The sequence below is a fragment of the Octopus sinensis genome, linkage group LG5, assembly GCF_006345805.1.
Source record: "Octopus sinensis linkage group LG5, ASM634580v1, whole genome shotgun sequence".
Taxonomy (NCBI): Eukaryota; Metazoa; Mollusca; class Cephalopoda; order Octopoda; family Octopodidae; genus Octopus; species Octopus sinensis.
In genome coordinates this window covers 74478527-74491070 of record NC_043001.1, presented here as the reverse complement: position 1 = coordinate 74491070, position 12544 = coordinate 74478527, and the positions used below count along the sequence as shown (strand labels likewise).

At 37.9% G+C, this 12544-nt stretch overlaps 1 protein-coding gene across 6 annotated transcripts in view; it reads right to left on the bottom strand.

Annotated features, from left to right (window-relative positions):
- Positions 1 to 12544, bottom strand: part of LOC115212013 (atrial natriuretic peptide-converting enzyme-like) — a 154192-nt gene that overhangs the window by 3456 nt on the left and 138192 nt on the right. For all 6 annotated transcript variants that reach the window (XM_036502755.1, XM_036502756.1, XM_036502757.1 and 3 more), the window contains 3 exons: positions 6342 to 6391; positions 4604 to 4787; positions 2315 to 2619 (listed from right to left, as the gene is read on the bottom strand). In XM_036502755.1, the coding sequence (XP_036358648.1) occupies positions 2315 to 2619; positions 4604 to 4787; positions 6342 to 6391 (539 nt within the window). The remainder of the gene's footprint in view (positions 1 to 2314; positions 2620 to 4603; positions 4788 to 6341; positions 6392 to 12544) is intronic.

Below are 12544 nucleotides of genomic sequence, written 5' to 3'. Positions count from 1 at the left end.
GTATAATACGCACCCCTTCTCTAACTTGAGTCAAGGAGGTCTATATAGCGTCCTTGGTTTGTAAAAATGTATACGGTAACGTCCTTTTTTATTATTGTATATTTAGCATAATGCAAACGTGTAGCTTTCTTGTGCATTTTGTTTGCAGAAAATAAAGGAATAACAGTAATAACTGTAATAACGTTTAATAAATGTTACTTACTGCAAATTATGGATGATTCTTTTATGACTTCATTGCTTTCAGGCTTAGCTTAAGTTATTTTCGCGCCCGACATCACAAAATGCGTCTGAATAAACATTTCCGGACAGCAAATAGAGACTCGGACATTGCTAAGAAAATAATTTTTCATTTTTAACCTCGTATATAGTACGCACTAGCGATTTTGACCTTTAAATTTTGGGGGAAAATGCGGATTATACTCGAGGATTTACGGTATGTTTCGCTAATACACTTATTTTGTGATTCTTACTTCATTTAGCTGCCTTATCAAATCTTCTGGTCTGCTGCAAAAGACCCCAGGCACTTGTAAGGACGAGGTATCGAGCGAGCTGTTTAAAGCTAGTCGGGGTTGGTCCGAGGGTTTTAAAAAGTGGACCGGCATTCACCCCCTTTGTCAGGCATGGTAAGACAGCGAGAGTGGATATGAAGGCAGCTGAAGATTACCTCAAAACTTTTGCCGGAATTGTAGCAGCCGAAGGATACATACCCCAGCAAGTCTCCAACTGTGATGAGACAGTCCAAGGTGGACTTATATAACGGCAGAGGAGAAGAGGATGCCAAGCCACAAACCCATTAGAGATAGGCTAACCCTCGCTCTGTGCGCCAATGCAAGAGACGACTACAAGATTAAGCTATTGCTCGTTTATCGTTCAGAAAAGCCCTGGAGCCTAAGATTCTGAAAAAAGAACTACAGGTTATGCGGAGGGCAAACACAAGGACATGGGTCACAAGTAGTTCTTTGTGAGGCGAATGAATTTGGTCTGCAAGCCCTTCTCGTCCTGGACAATGCACCTGCTCACCCATCTAACCTCGAAGATGACACCCTCAAAGGGTTCAAGTTTATAAAGGTTCTCTACCTTTTACCCAACACCACCCCTATCCTGCAGCCCATGGAACGCAGGAGATTTCTAATTTCAAGAAGCTCTTCACCAAGCACCTGTTCTGCCGCTGCTTTGTAGTGATGGAGAGCACAAACCTCACCCTTCGAGAAATCTGGAAAGACCAGTATAACATCGTGATATGCCTCAGAATTATCGATATGGCTTGGCAGAGTATTACAGAGAGGACCTTGATCTCTGCGTGGAAGATGTAGTGGTCTGAGGTTGTGTCTGAAACGGACTTTAAAAGACTCGAACCCGATGCGGCAGTGGTGGAGGAGAGTGTATCCCTCGGCCAGTCCATGAGCTTGGATGTGGTTGAAGGTGACATGAATGATCTCATCGAGGAGCACTCCGAGGAACTGACAATGGAAGAGCTAAAGGAACTACAGACGCAGCAGCACATGGAGGTTTTGCAGGAAATAGGTGACATGGAGGTTTTGCAGGAAATAGGTGACACGGAGGAGGTTATCTCTGCCACTGCCATAAAGGAAATGTTGGAAATGTGAGAGAAACTTTCAGACTTTTTTTAAAAGAAACACTCCCAAAAAGTTGCACCCAGGGGTGCTATTTAGACACTTGCTTGACTCATTTCAGAAACACTCTGAAAGTGAGGATGAAATAGACCTTGTGGGACAGGTTTTTTTTATCGAAAACTCCCGTAGATGAAAGTGAAAAAAGCGTGGCGAAAAGGGCAAAAATCAGCGAATAAGATTCTATTATTCAGTTCAGCCTTTCTCCTCCACCTCCGTCAACATCCTCAAGTCGTCTGATCTACACAATACTTAATAAAACCAGTTTTTTGCAGTACATTCTATTGTATTGTTTCTTATACAATATTCGTTATTTATAAATATTTAAAAGCCCGTAACAAAAATAAATTGCGGGGTTTTTTTTGTTTTGTTTTTTTTTGGTGGGGGCGGAACGGATTAATGACATTTCAATTCATTTCAATGGGGAAATTTGATTTGACATACGAGTAATTTGAGTTACGATCTCCGTCACAAAAGGAATTAAACTTGTAAGTCAAGGAACCACTGTACTTTGAATACTGCATACTCCAGAAAAGACAATAAAAGGACTGGATCAGGGTTGTTTTATTCAAGGAAGATAATTCTTACTAACTACAATTTACAGAAATCGCTATCTTGAAAGTAACTTTTTTCTGTTTTTTTTTGTTTTTTTTTTATTATCGAAAGTATTTTTATGAACTTACGAGAACCTTGAGTGATGGCTCCCCAGCCTGCGAGGTGACATGTGGAGTTACGATGGTTTAAAATTCTGCGCCATACCGTTGGAGATGGAGGTAGACAAATGGGTTGAATGGTTGGGGTATATGGGATAGGTTTTTCCATTTTAATAAGCCCTATGTCATAATGCAGAGTATGGACATCATCGTCTTTTAGCAACGGGTGAGTGATGACTTTGATGGCCCGTCGACGGATTCCGTTCAGTGGAATAACCATTCCTTGCTTTGTGGAACCAAGAGTCACATCGACATGAAATGGCAATTTCAAATTTCTGAAGAAGAAAATAAAAACCAAATCAACAAAAAAAATTTTTTAAATAACTAAATCAATTAAAACCATTTTATTTTTGTTCAGCTAAATATTTGCTTTCTGGAATCATCATCATCATCGTTTAACGTCCGTTCTCCATGCTAGCATGGGTTGGACGGTTCGACCGGGGATCTGGGAAGCCAGAAGGCTGCACCAGGCTTCAGTCTGATCTGGCAGTGTTTCTATCATCATCGTTTAACGTCTGCTTTCCATGCTGGCATGGGTTGGACGATTCAACTGAGGACTGGCGAACCAGATGGCAGCACCAGGCTCCAATCTGATCTGGCAGTTTCTACAGCTAGATGCCCTTCCTAACGCCAACCACTCCAAGAGTGTAGTGGGTGCTTTTACGTGGCACCAGTACGGAAGCCAGTCAGTTGCCCTAGCAGCAATCATGCTCAGATGGTGCTCTTAGCGCTCCACTAGCATGGATGCCAGTCATCAAATTTGATTTTGATTTTAATTTCACTTGCCTCAAAAGTTCTTTACAAGCAGAGTTTAGTGTCCAATGAAGGAAAGGTACGCTTAAGTGGGCTGGTTACACCCCTGGCATAGGCCACAGGTTATGGTTCCACTTGGCTTGTCAGGTCTTCTCAAGCATAGCATATTTCCAAAGGTGTCAATCACTAGTCATTGCCTCAGGGAGGCCTAATGTTCGAAGGTCATGCTTCACCACCTCATCCCAGGTCTTCCTGGGTCTACCTCATTCACAGGTTCCCTCAACTGCTAAGGTGTGGCGCTTTTTCACACAGCTATTCTCATCCATTCTCACCACATCGCCATACCAGCACAGTAGTCTCTCTTGCACACCACATCTGATGCTCCTTAGGTCCAACTTTTCTCTCAAGGTACTTCCACTCTGTCAAGTATGCATTCTGACATTACACATCCAGTGGAGCATACTGGCTTCATTCCTAGCAAGCTTATGCAGGTCCTCAGCAATCACGGCCCATGTTTCACTGCTATGTAGCATGGCTGTTCATACACATGTGTCATACAGTCTACCTTTTACTCTGAGAAAGGGGCCCTTTGTCACCAGCAGAGGTAAGTTCTCTCTGAACATTGCCCAGGCTATTCTTATTCAAGCAGCTAAACTTTCAGTACACCCACAACTGCTACTGACTTGGTCACCTAAGTAATGGAAGCTATCAACTACTTCTAGTTTTTCTCCCTGGAATGTGGCAGAAGTTGTTCTCCATACACTCTTTTACCCATCGAAAGTTGCTGGATTTCAGTTATGCTGAGTGTTTTATTAATCAGATTGACACCAGTACATATCTTTAAGTGTATGTGTATCATACTCTGATGATACAACAATTGGACAAATCTTTATTGTGTGTGTGTGTGTGTGTGTGTGTGTGTGTGTGTGTGTGTGTGTGTAAAACAAATCATGAATAATGGCTATTGCATTTTTCTCAATTGTAGTAAATTTGACTTAAAGTTGGTGCTCCAGCATGGCCACCGTCAAATGACTGAAACAAGTAAAAGAATAAAAGAAAGTTGTTTCCAGTAGTCATAGGTTCATTATTGATTGGTTTTCTCAATTGGCCCATTGATTGGTATTTTGCCTGGATTGGTAATCCCTCACTAATAACTATATATATATATATATATATATATATACACACACACACACACACACACATATTTGATACGCTTCTTTCAGTTTCCATCTATAAAATCCACTAACAAGGCTTTGTAAGCCTAAGGATAGAACAATAGACACTTGCCCAAGTGCCACACATGTAGTTGGGACTGAAGATCTCTTATGAATCACCAAGTAAAAAAATGAAAAATCATTGCTTTATCTGGTAACATGAAGAACTGACAGGTCAATGTCATTGCAGGTATACAAACAGATGGGATGGTCATAATTGGGATACCTTTATTCACAACCTTGGCCAAACAACGACAACAACAATACAAATGACCAAAATAAGACTTACTTGGAGATACAATGTCCAGCTGTAATAAGCCATTGTTGATTCAACAAAGCAGCACTACAAGACATCTCACCAAGTCTTCGAAGTGAAGCCATCCAGGGCCATTCTCCTGTTTTTGCAATATCAGCACCAATTAAATAAGGTTCTAACTGCACCCTGTCATCAAAATATGGTCTCTTGCCACATACTGAAAGAAAATACACAATTAGAATACATAATTAATATCAGTATATTATTGTATTGACTAGACTATTGAATGCTGTTATATAACATTGGTCACAATGTGCTTCCTTGCATTGTTGTAGCATTTAAATGATACCACCTTGCTGGCTAGGCAGGCAGGCAGGCAGGCAGGCAGGCAGGCAGGCCAACATTCCACTTGAACAGAATGCCAGTCTGTCACAGGGTTGCCCTGAGTGGACTGGAATAACATGAAAGGAAAAGTCTTGCTCAAGATCACAACACAACACCCAGTCAGGGTATCGAAACCACAATTTTGTAATCATGAGTGCATCAATCTAACCACAAGGCCACATACTTTTACATATAATTAATTATAAATAATTAATATTCATAATTAATATACAATTAATTGCAATCATGGAAACTTAATGACTGCAAAGTGTTGAAAAGTGTGGAATCAAGGTCTAGAATTGAAGGGCCTTAGAGTTAACCTAGCAAAAACCAAAGTCTTAGTAAGTAGGAAGGCAGACAAATCACAAATCCCATCAGGCAGATGGCCCTGCTCAACCTGAAGGAAAGGCATTAGTAGAAATTCCATAAGATGTACCCAGTGTAATCTATGGACACATAAGAGGTGCTGCAGTATCAGAGGAAAGTTAATGGGGAAACTAGTATTTGTGCATGGAAGTGCACAGGTACAATTAGCACTAAAAGCGCACAGAAAATATACTACTGACCAAGTCAGTATCAAGGGTGGATGCACCAAGAGCATAGCTGTTAGAATAAGAATAGCTTGGTCAAAGTTCAGAGAGCTCCTACCTTTGTTGGTAACAAAGGGCCTCTCCCACAGAGTGAAAAGCAGATTTCATGATGCCAGTGTGTGAACAGCAATACTACATGGCAGTGCAACATGGGCTGTGACTGCTGAGGATATGCATAGGCTTAAAAGAGATGACGCTAGTATGCTTCACTAGATGTGCAATGATATTGTGCATGTACGACAGAGTGTAAACATCTTGAGAGAAAAGTTGAGCATAAGAGGCATCAGATGTGGTGTGCAAGAGAGAGAACTACGTTCGTATGGTCATGTGATGCATATTGGATGTGGACAGCTGTATGAAGAAGTGCCAATCTCTACCAGTGAAAGGAAGCTGTGGAAGAGGGAGACCTATGAAGACGTGGGATGAGGTGGTGAAGCATGGTCTTCAAACATTGGGCCTCACAGAGGCAATGACTGAGACCTTTGGCAATATGCCATGCTTGAGAAGACTCATAGAGCCAAGTGAAATCATAGTTGTGGCAGATAATGGTGTCGTGCAACTGGTACCCATACCAGAGGCATGTAAAAAGCACCCATTAAACTCTCAGAGTGGTTGGTGTTAGGAGGGGCATCCAGCAGTAGAAACCATGCCAAATCAAACTAGTGCCTGGTGCACCCCCTCAGCAAACAATCCCTGGTCAAACCATCCAACCCATGCCAGCATGAACAATGAGACACATGATGATGATGATGATGATTATATAGTATGTGGAATGTAAAGATTTGGTCCCAACTCACCTTTTTTGGGGCACAGAAGTTTAAGAGTTCCATGTGGTGTACAGGAATTACTGAAACAGAGAAACCAGACAAGATTTCAGCACATTTCTGAAAGACACATTAATCTAGTATTTAACCCATTTATTACCATATTTCTGTTGACATACACTGCTTTTGTTTAAATTAATTTTCAAAATAAGGAAGAATGACATCGTCATTATTGAGTTGGTGTTTGAGACATAATTTCACGTGAAATTTCAGTGGAGCATTTTAATTTATATCATTTTAAACAGGAAGTAGTCTCTGGTGAGTTGGTACCAAAATAGTTAAGCTGTCTTGCCACCATTTCTATTAACCCATAAAAATATATATTTGCCTATATATCTTGATAATTAAATAAAGAAGAATAGAAAAAATGCTCTAAAAAAGTAGGTCAAAAATGTCAATGCCTCGTTGAAATTATATGTGTTGAATATTTGAAGATGTTAGAGAATATTCTGGAGTGAAATATTATGGATGTCAATAAGATATCAAAACTTCAAAGTACAAAAATTATTATAAGTCTGAATAACAGCTGAAATTTCACCATTTGGCATGTATTCTTCAATAAGGAATAATGAACACTATTTCTTTTTTCATTTTAAACATTTATTTAGATTTCAATTGCCAATGAAATTATAGATATTTATAATATAAATATCCGTTATAGAAACATGTGCGCAATAGTTATTTAAATAACTCTTTTTAGCTGTTATATTATACATACGCAATACATAAATACATATGTACATCTGTACATACATACATACATACATACTTACATAATAAAATAAATAAACGCACCCTTTTAAAGCCTAACCAGGCTCATGGGCCCGATTTCCCAGCTTCTATGGTGTATGTGTTCCCCAGCTGGATGGGACGCCAGTCCATCACAGCGTTACTCATTTTTGCCAGCTGAGTGGACTGGAGCAATGTGAAATGAAGTATTTTGCTCAAGAACACAACGCGTCACCCGGTCCAGCAATTGAAACCACAATCTTACGACCATGATGCTGACACCCTAACCACTAAGCCACATGCCTCCATACATACATATATATTATTCTAAAACTAAAATATTATTGACAGTGACTTCGAAGTTTCAGCCAGTTAAGCCATCATCAGACTGTGAGGCAATGAAATTAACTTTGGCTTTATATTATTTCTGCTGAGCTAAAATCTTCCTTGAGTATGTGGGTTTGAATAGAGTAGTAATTAGGTTTCAGGGTGGGTTGTCATGGAGAGGTGCTCTGAAGAAATTTTATAGATTAAATTTAAAGTACTCTTATTGTTTAGAATTCATTCATGCATGTAGAACTTTGTAAGCAGCTGTGTACATTTGGGTGTGTCTGCTTCATATCTTGAGATTGTTCTTAGTGGTTCACAAAAAGGAAGTAGGTAGGTATAGGAAGCCTTCTGATCACTGGATGGGCCAGTAGGTATTTTTGGTTTGATGGGATTTAATATTTTGCTTAAAGGTCAAAGGTTACAAGTTTACTCTTTTAAGTGTTTCAGTCATTTGACTGTGGCCATGCTGGAGCACCACCTTTAATCGAGCAAATTGTCCCCAGGACTTATTCTTTGTAAGCCTAGTACTTATTCTATCATTCTCTTTTGCCGAACCACTAAGTTACGGGGACGCAAACACACCAGCATTGGTTGTCAAGCAATGTTGGGGGGTCAAACACAGACACACAAACATATACACACACATACACACACATATATATACATATGTACAATGGGCTTCTTTCAGTTTCTGTCTACCAAATCCGCTTACAAGGCTTTGGTTGATCTGAGGCTATAGTAGAAGACACGTGCTCAAGGTGCCACACAGTGCAACTGTGTCTGGAACCATGTGGTTGGTAAGCAAGCTACTTACCACACAGCCACTCCTGTGCCTATAGTTTAGTGCAGTATTTAAAAACTTAGTAATTGGGTGTGCTAACTTTTTTGTTATGGAATTTTTAAAGATTCACAAAAGAATGTTAGTAGGTGGTATGTTTTAGCTGGTCATTTTTTAAACTTTTTGTTGTTATTTAGGGTATTTCCTGGTTGTATTTGGAAGATAGGGGTTATTAGTTGAACATGTCATGGTGGTGTTAGTACAAAAATTTATCTTGTATCTTGATGTTCATAAGATGTGGGTAGGCATAAAGGTTGTTGTTCAATAATTTCGCTTTTTAGGGGTTCATTGTTCTTTAAACAATTTGATTAATTGGTAGAAATTTTAACCTTTGTGTTTTATGGGGGCAGAGTTTGTGGGCTAAGTGTATACAAATATTTTTTCAATTGTTTCAAATGTGGTTATTTTACAAAATATTATTTTAGGTCTATGGATATATGTGAAAGTGGAGTGCAGTAAAATGTGTGTATATACTCCTGTATAAAAATGGGAATGAAAATAAAATTTAATTAAAAAAATTGATTTTAAATTAAAAATTTTTAAAAACATAAAAAAAATAACTGAATATAAACAATATGTACTTTTGTATGTATATACATATAAAAAAATATATATATATATAATTTCATTTTCATTTTAACATCTACTTGTCCATGCTTGCATATGTGAGGTAAAATTGGTTAAGGCAGACATCTATGGTCAGATGCCTTTCCTTCTTTTTGTTGCTAACCCTCACATATTGCCAAGCTGTGTGTGTGTGTGTGTGTGTGGTGTGTGTGTGTGTGTGTGTGTGTGTGTGTGTGTGTGTGTGTGTGTGTGTGTGTGTGTATGTGTGCATGTGTGTGTGTTTGTGTGCATGAGAGAGAGGTATTAAGTGATGTCCTACATATAGCAGACATGGATCATCCTCACACTCCTTGGTGGTTTGTCATGTTCAGAGAAAGATCTCAACCTCTAATTTAGAAGCAAGACTGTCCTTATGAAGACCTTTAGAAGGAGAGTTGTTGATCTGGGCAGATCTAGAGCAGTATACCTAAAAAAATTAAAAGAAACAAAGTTCCCAGTAGCAGAGCAAGCTGATGAAGAGCTGTGATTTCAATGGCAACTGGAATAGAAGGCAACACCAAACAGATTGGCGAAGACGGTGCAGCTCAAGCAACAGCTGAGCTGACAGCAGTCCATTGCAGTTTTGTCACCTGATCCTCCATATCACATTTTATGTACCATTCATGCATGCATGCTACAAATATCTAAGTATTGATGAAAACATATCAGATGAAGGTGCTGTGAATAAAGATAGAGTGAACCAAAAAATATTATGCCAGACTTTAAAAAATATGGCTATTAGAATTCACCTCTTGCAACAAGACAATATCCTACAATGCAATGGCAGTACCAGTGCTGATTCTATCGTTTGGGATACTTGACTGGTCTGTAAAGGAAATCTACTCTTATGACATTAAAACCTGCAAGATACTGACAGCAACTGGAAATCTCCACAGATACCAGTATAATTTATTTTTTAATTAAGAAGTGAGTGTTACAGCTGTTTGGAACACTAATAAGCCTTACAATAATAACTATCTGGACCAATTTTGACTGTTTTAACTTAAAAACCGTGGGAGGAGCCTGTTTGGTAGAAAAAAATTGCTAAATGATGATGATGATGATTCAGAAGAAAAGATAAACACTTCAAGGCAGGTTTGACTATTCTTTAATATACCAGTATAATTTTTGTAAAAAGAAATAAGTGATTTTGTTGTTATGGCTGTTTGGAATCTGCAAGACTTACAATAATAACTATCTGGACAGTTTTTGGGCATTTTTTTTTTGAAATTAAAAACAATGGGAGGAGCCCTTTTCAGTAAAAAATAAATTGTAATTATTTCCAGAGGAAATGGTAAACAATTCAAGGAGGTTTGGCTGTTGTTTCTAGCACAACCCAAATCACAGCCACCCCACCTCCGTTTTTCACCCTCACATGTATTGATGTTTATTCAATATTTTTCTCCCATTAAACACATTTTATAGAATGATGATGCCAAAGTAACACATGCATGGTCCATAAGCAACAAAAGAAATTATAATCTAAATTTTTACCCCCACCTCAATCAAACAAAGTGTATGTGTGTAAGAAAAACCATTTTCTAACAGAAAAGTATACCATTAAAATGAAATATCGTTTACATAACAGTTATTGCCAAGCTAACATGGCAGTCCAGAAAAATAAGACGAATGCTGCCGTTGATTAGCTCCAAGAGACCACTGCCTCTAGCAAGCTATGCGACACACAAACCTGTGTCCATTATACAGGTTTGTGTGTCACATAGCTAGCTAGAGGCAATGGCCTCTTGGAACTAATCAACGGCAGCATTCATCCTATTTTTCTGGACTGCCATGTTAGCTTGGCAATAACTATTAATATCCAGTACCGCTGCCATAGTCTCCTTTAGAGAGAATCAGAAATAATATTTCTACATTTACATAACTCTTTCCTTAAATCGTTTTGGATAAATGTCAGCAATAACCTTCTCAGGCTCTCCAATATTTTGATTTATAAACAGAACAATTGGGGGCAGGGAGTGGGGTAGCAAAAATTCATATTTTTTCAAACTTTCTTTCTTTAGCATATAAATAAATTATTTATGGGGAAAAATTATTGAAAAACATCAATACATGTGAGAGTGATAAAGAAATGTGGAAGGTTGTCTTGGGATGTGCTAGAAACAACAGCCAAATCTCCCTTAAATCCCTTACTTTTCCCTCTGAAAATATTAATTTCCTTTTTTTTTTACTGAAGTGCAACAAAAATTGGCCAAAATAGATCTGGAGTGTGATGATAAGGGAGTGGGGTGGTTGTAAAAGAAAAATTTTCAAAACATTTTTCATACAAGGATGCTCCCCACCTCCACTCTATCATTTTGAAGGCTTTGGTTTAAAAATTAATGGAGAAAATCAAAACAGAGTAGTTCTAACTTCTTTGGTCTCCCCACCCCCTCGGGAAAATGTTCCCCTAAAATTTATAATCGTAATCTATGCTGTTTGAAAGGTATTCGTATAAACTTTCATTAAACAATACCCATTTCCTGGAAGTTACGAGTGAAAAACGTCAGATCACATGAATTTTTCTAAACTCATCTCTTCACCCATTGGAAAAATTCTTTCCCATAAATCCCTATATACTCTGAAGCCACAACATCTAAGCAGTATTTGTAGAAAATTTTATTAAAAAGTACCCATTTTCTGGATGTTATGAGACAACATCTATAGAAATGCACTTTTGCAACCTCTGTTGTTGAGAGACTTTAAGAAGAGCTATCAATGTCTAATACTGAGTTTTGGTCATTTATGGAAAGGAACACAGACACCAAGAAGTTATATGTAACAAGAGAACCATCCTGTATATGTGCTCAGTTTCTGCTAATTTCAACAATGGAACTTTATATCTTTGTTCAAACCAACTCCTTCTTCATCAGAAGAAGTTAAACAATTAAAAATAGAAGGGAACATACACACATGCATACACATATAGATACATGTATACATCTGTGTGTGTGTGTATCTATATCTATGAATGTATATGTCTATCAAAATTGTGATGTTGTCAAACATTCTACTGAATCAACAATACACATGTCAGGCCTGTAAAATTGTGAAAACTTAGTAAACAAAATAAATAAAATAAAATATAAAAACCTACACCCTCTTGGTTGTAAAACAGACTTTCAGACAAACTTATAACCAGCTACGTTTATTGGCACCACAACACTCTTCTGAACTATAACTATGCTACTGACTGAACCAATTAGATTTATAGAGTCACTGCACACCCTTTGTCAATAATAAACTAACACTTATTTTCTTTTATCAATGTTTTTATAAATCAAAATTATATCTTTAATAGAAACACTTCCCCTCCTCCACCTCTCTGTCTCTGTTGGTAATACTAATTTACATGCCTGCCTCTGTGTGTGTGTGTGTGTGTGTGACTGTTTATTTATTTATTAGGCCAATTATTTCTCAGTAGCAGTATATATCTGTTTTTTCTCTGCTACACCACCCCTAGAAGTTGCAATATGTTGATGTGCCTTATCAATCAGAAAACCACCTCTGTTTGCATACAATCAAAGATGTATTTATATGTGTAGCAGTAGGTATGTATCTTACCAATTCCTTTACTATATGTAGTAAAAAAGCATATGAAAGTTTGTTTACAAAAACAACTGCAAACTAATTATATTTCTTAAATCTGACAGAAAAAAGCAGGTAGGTTCATTAG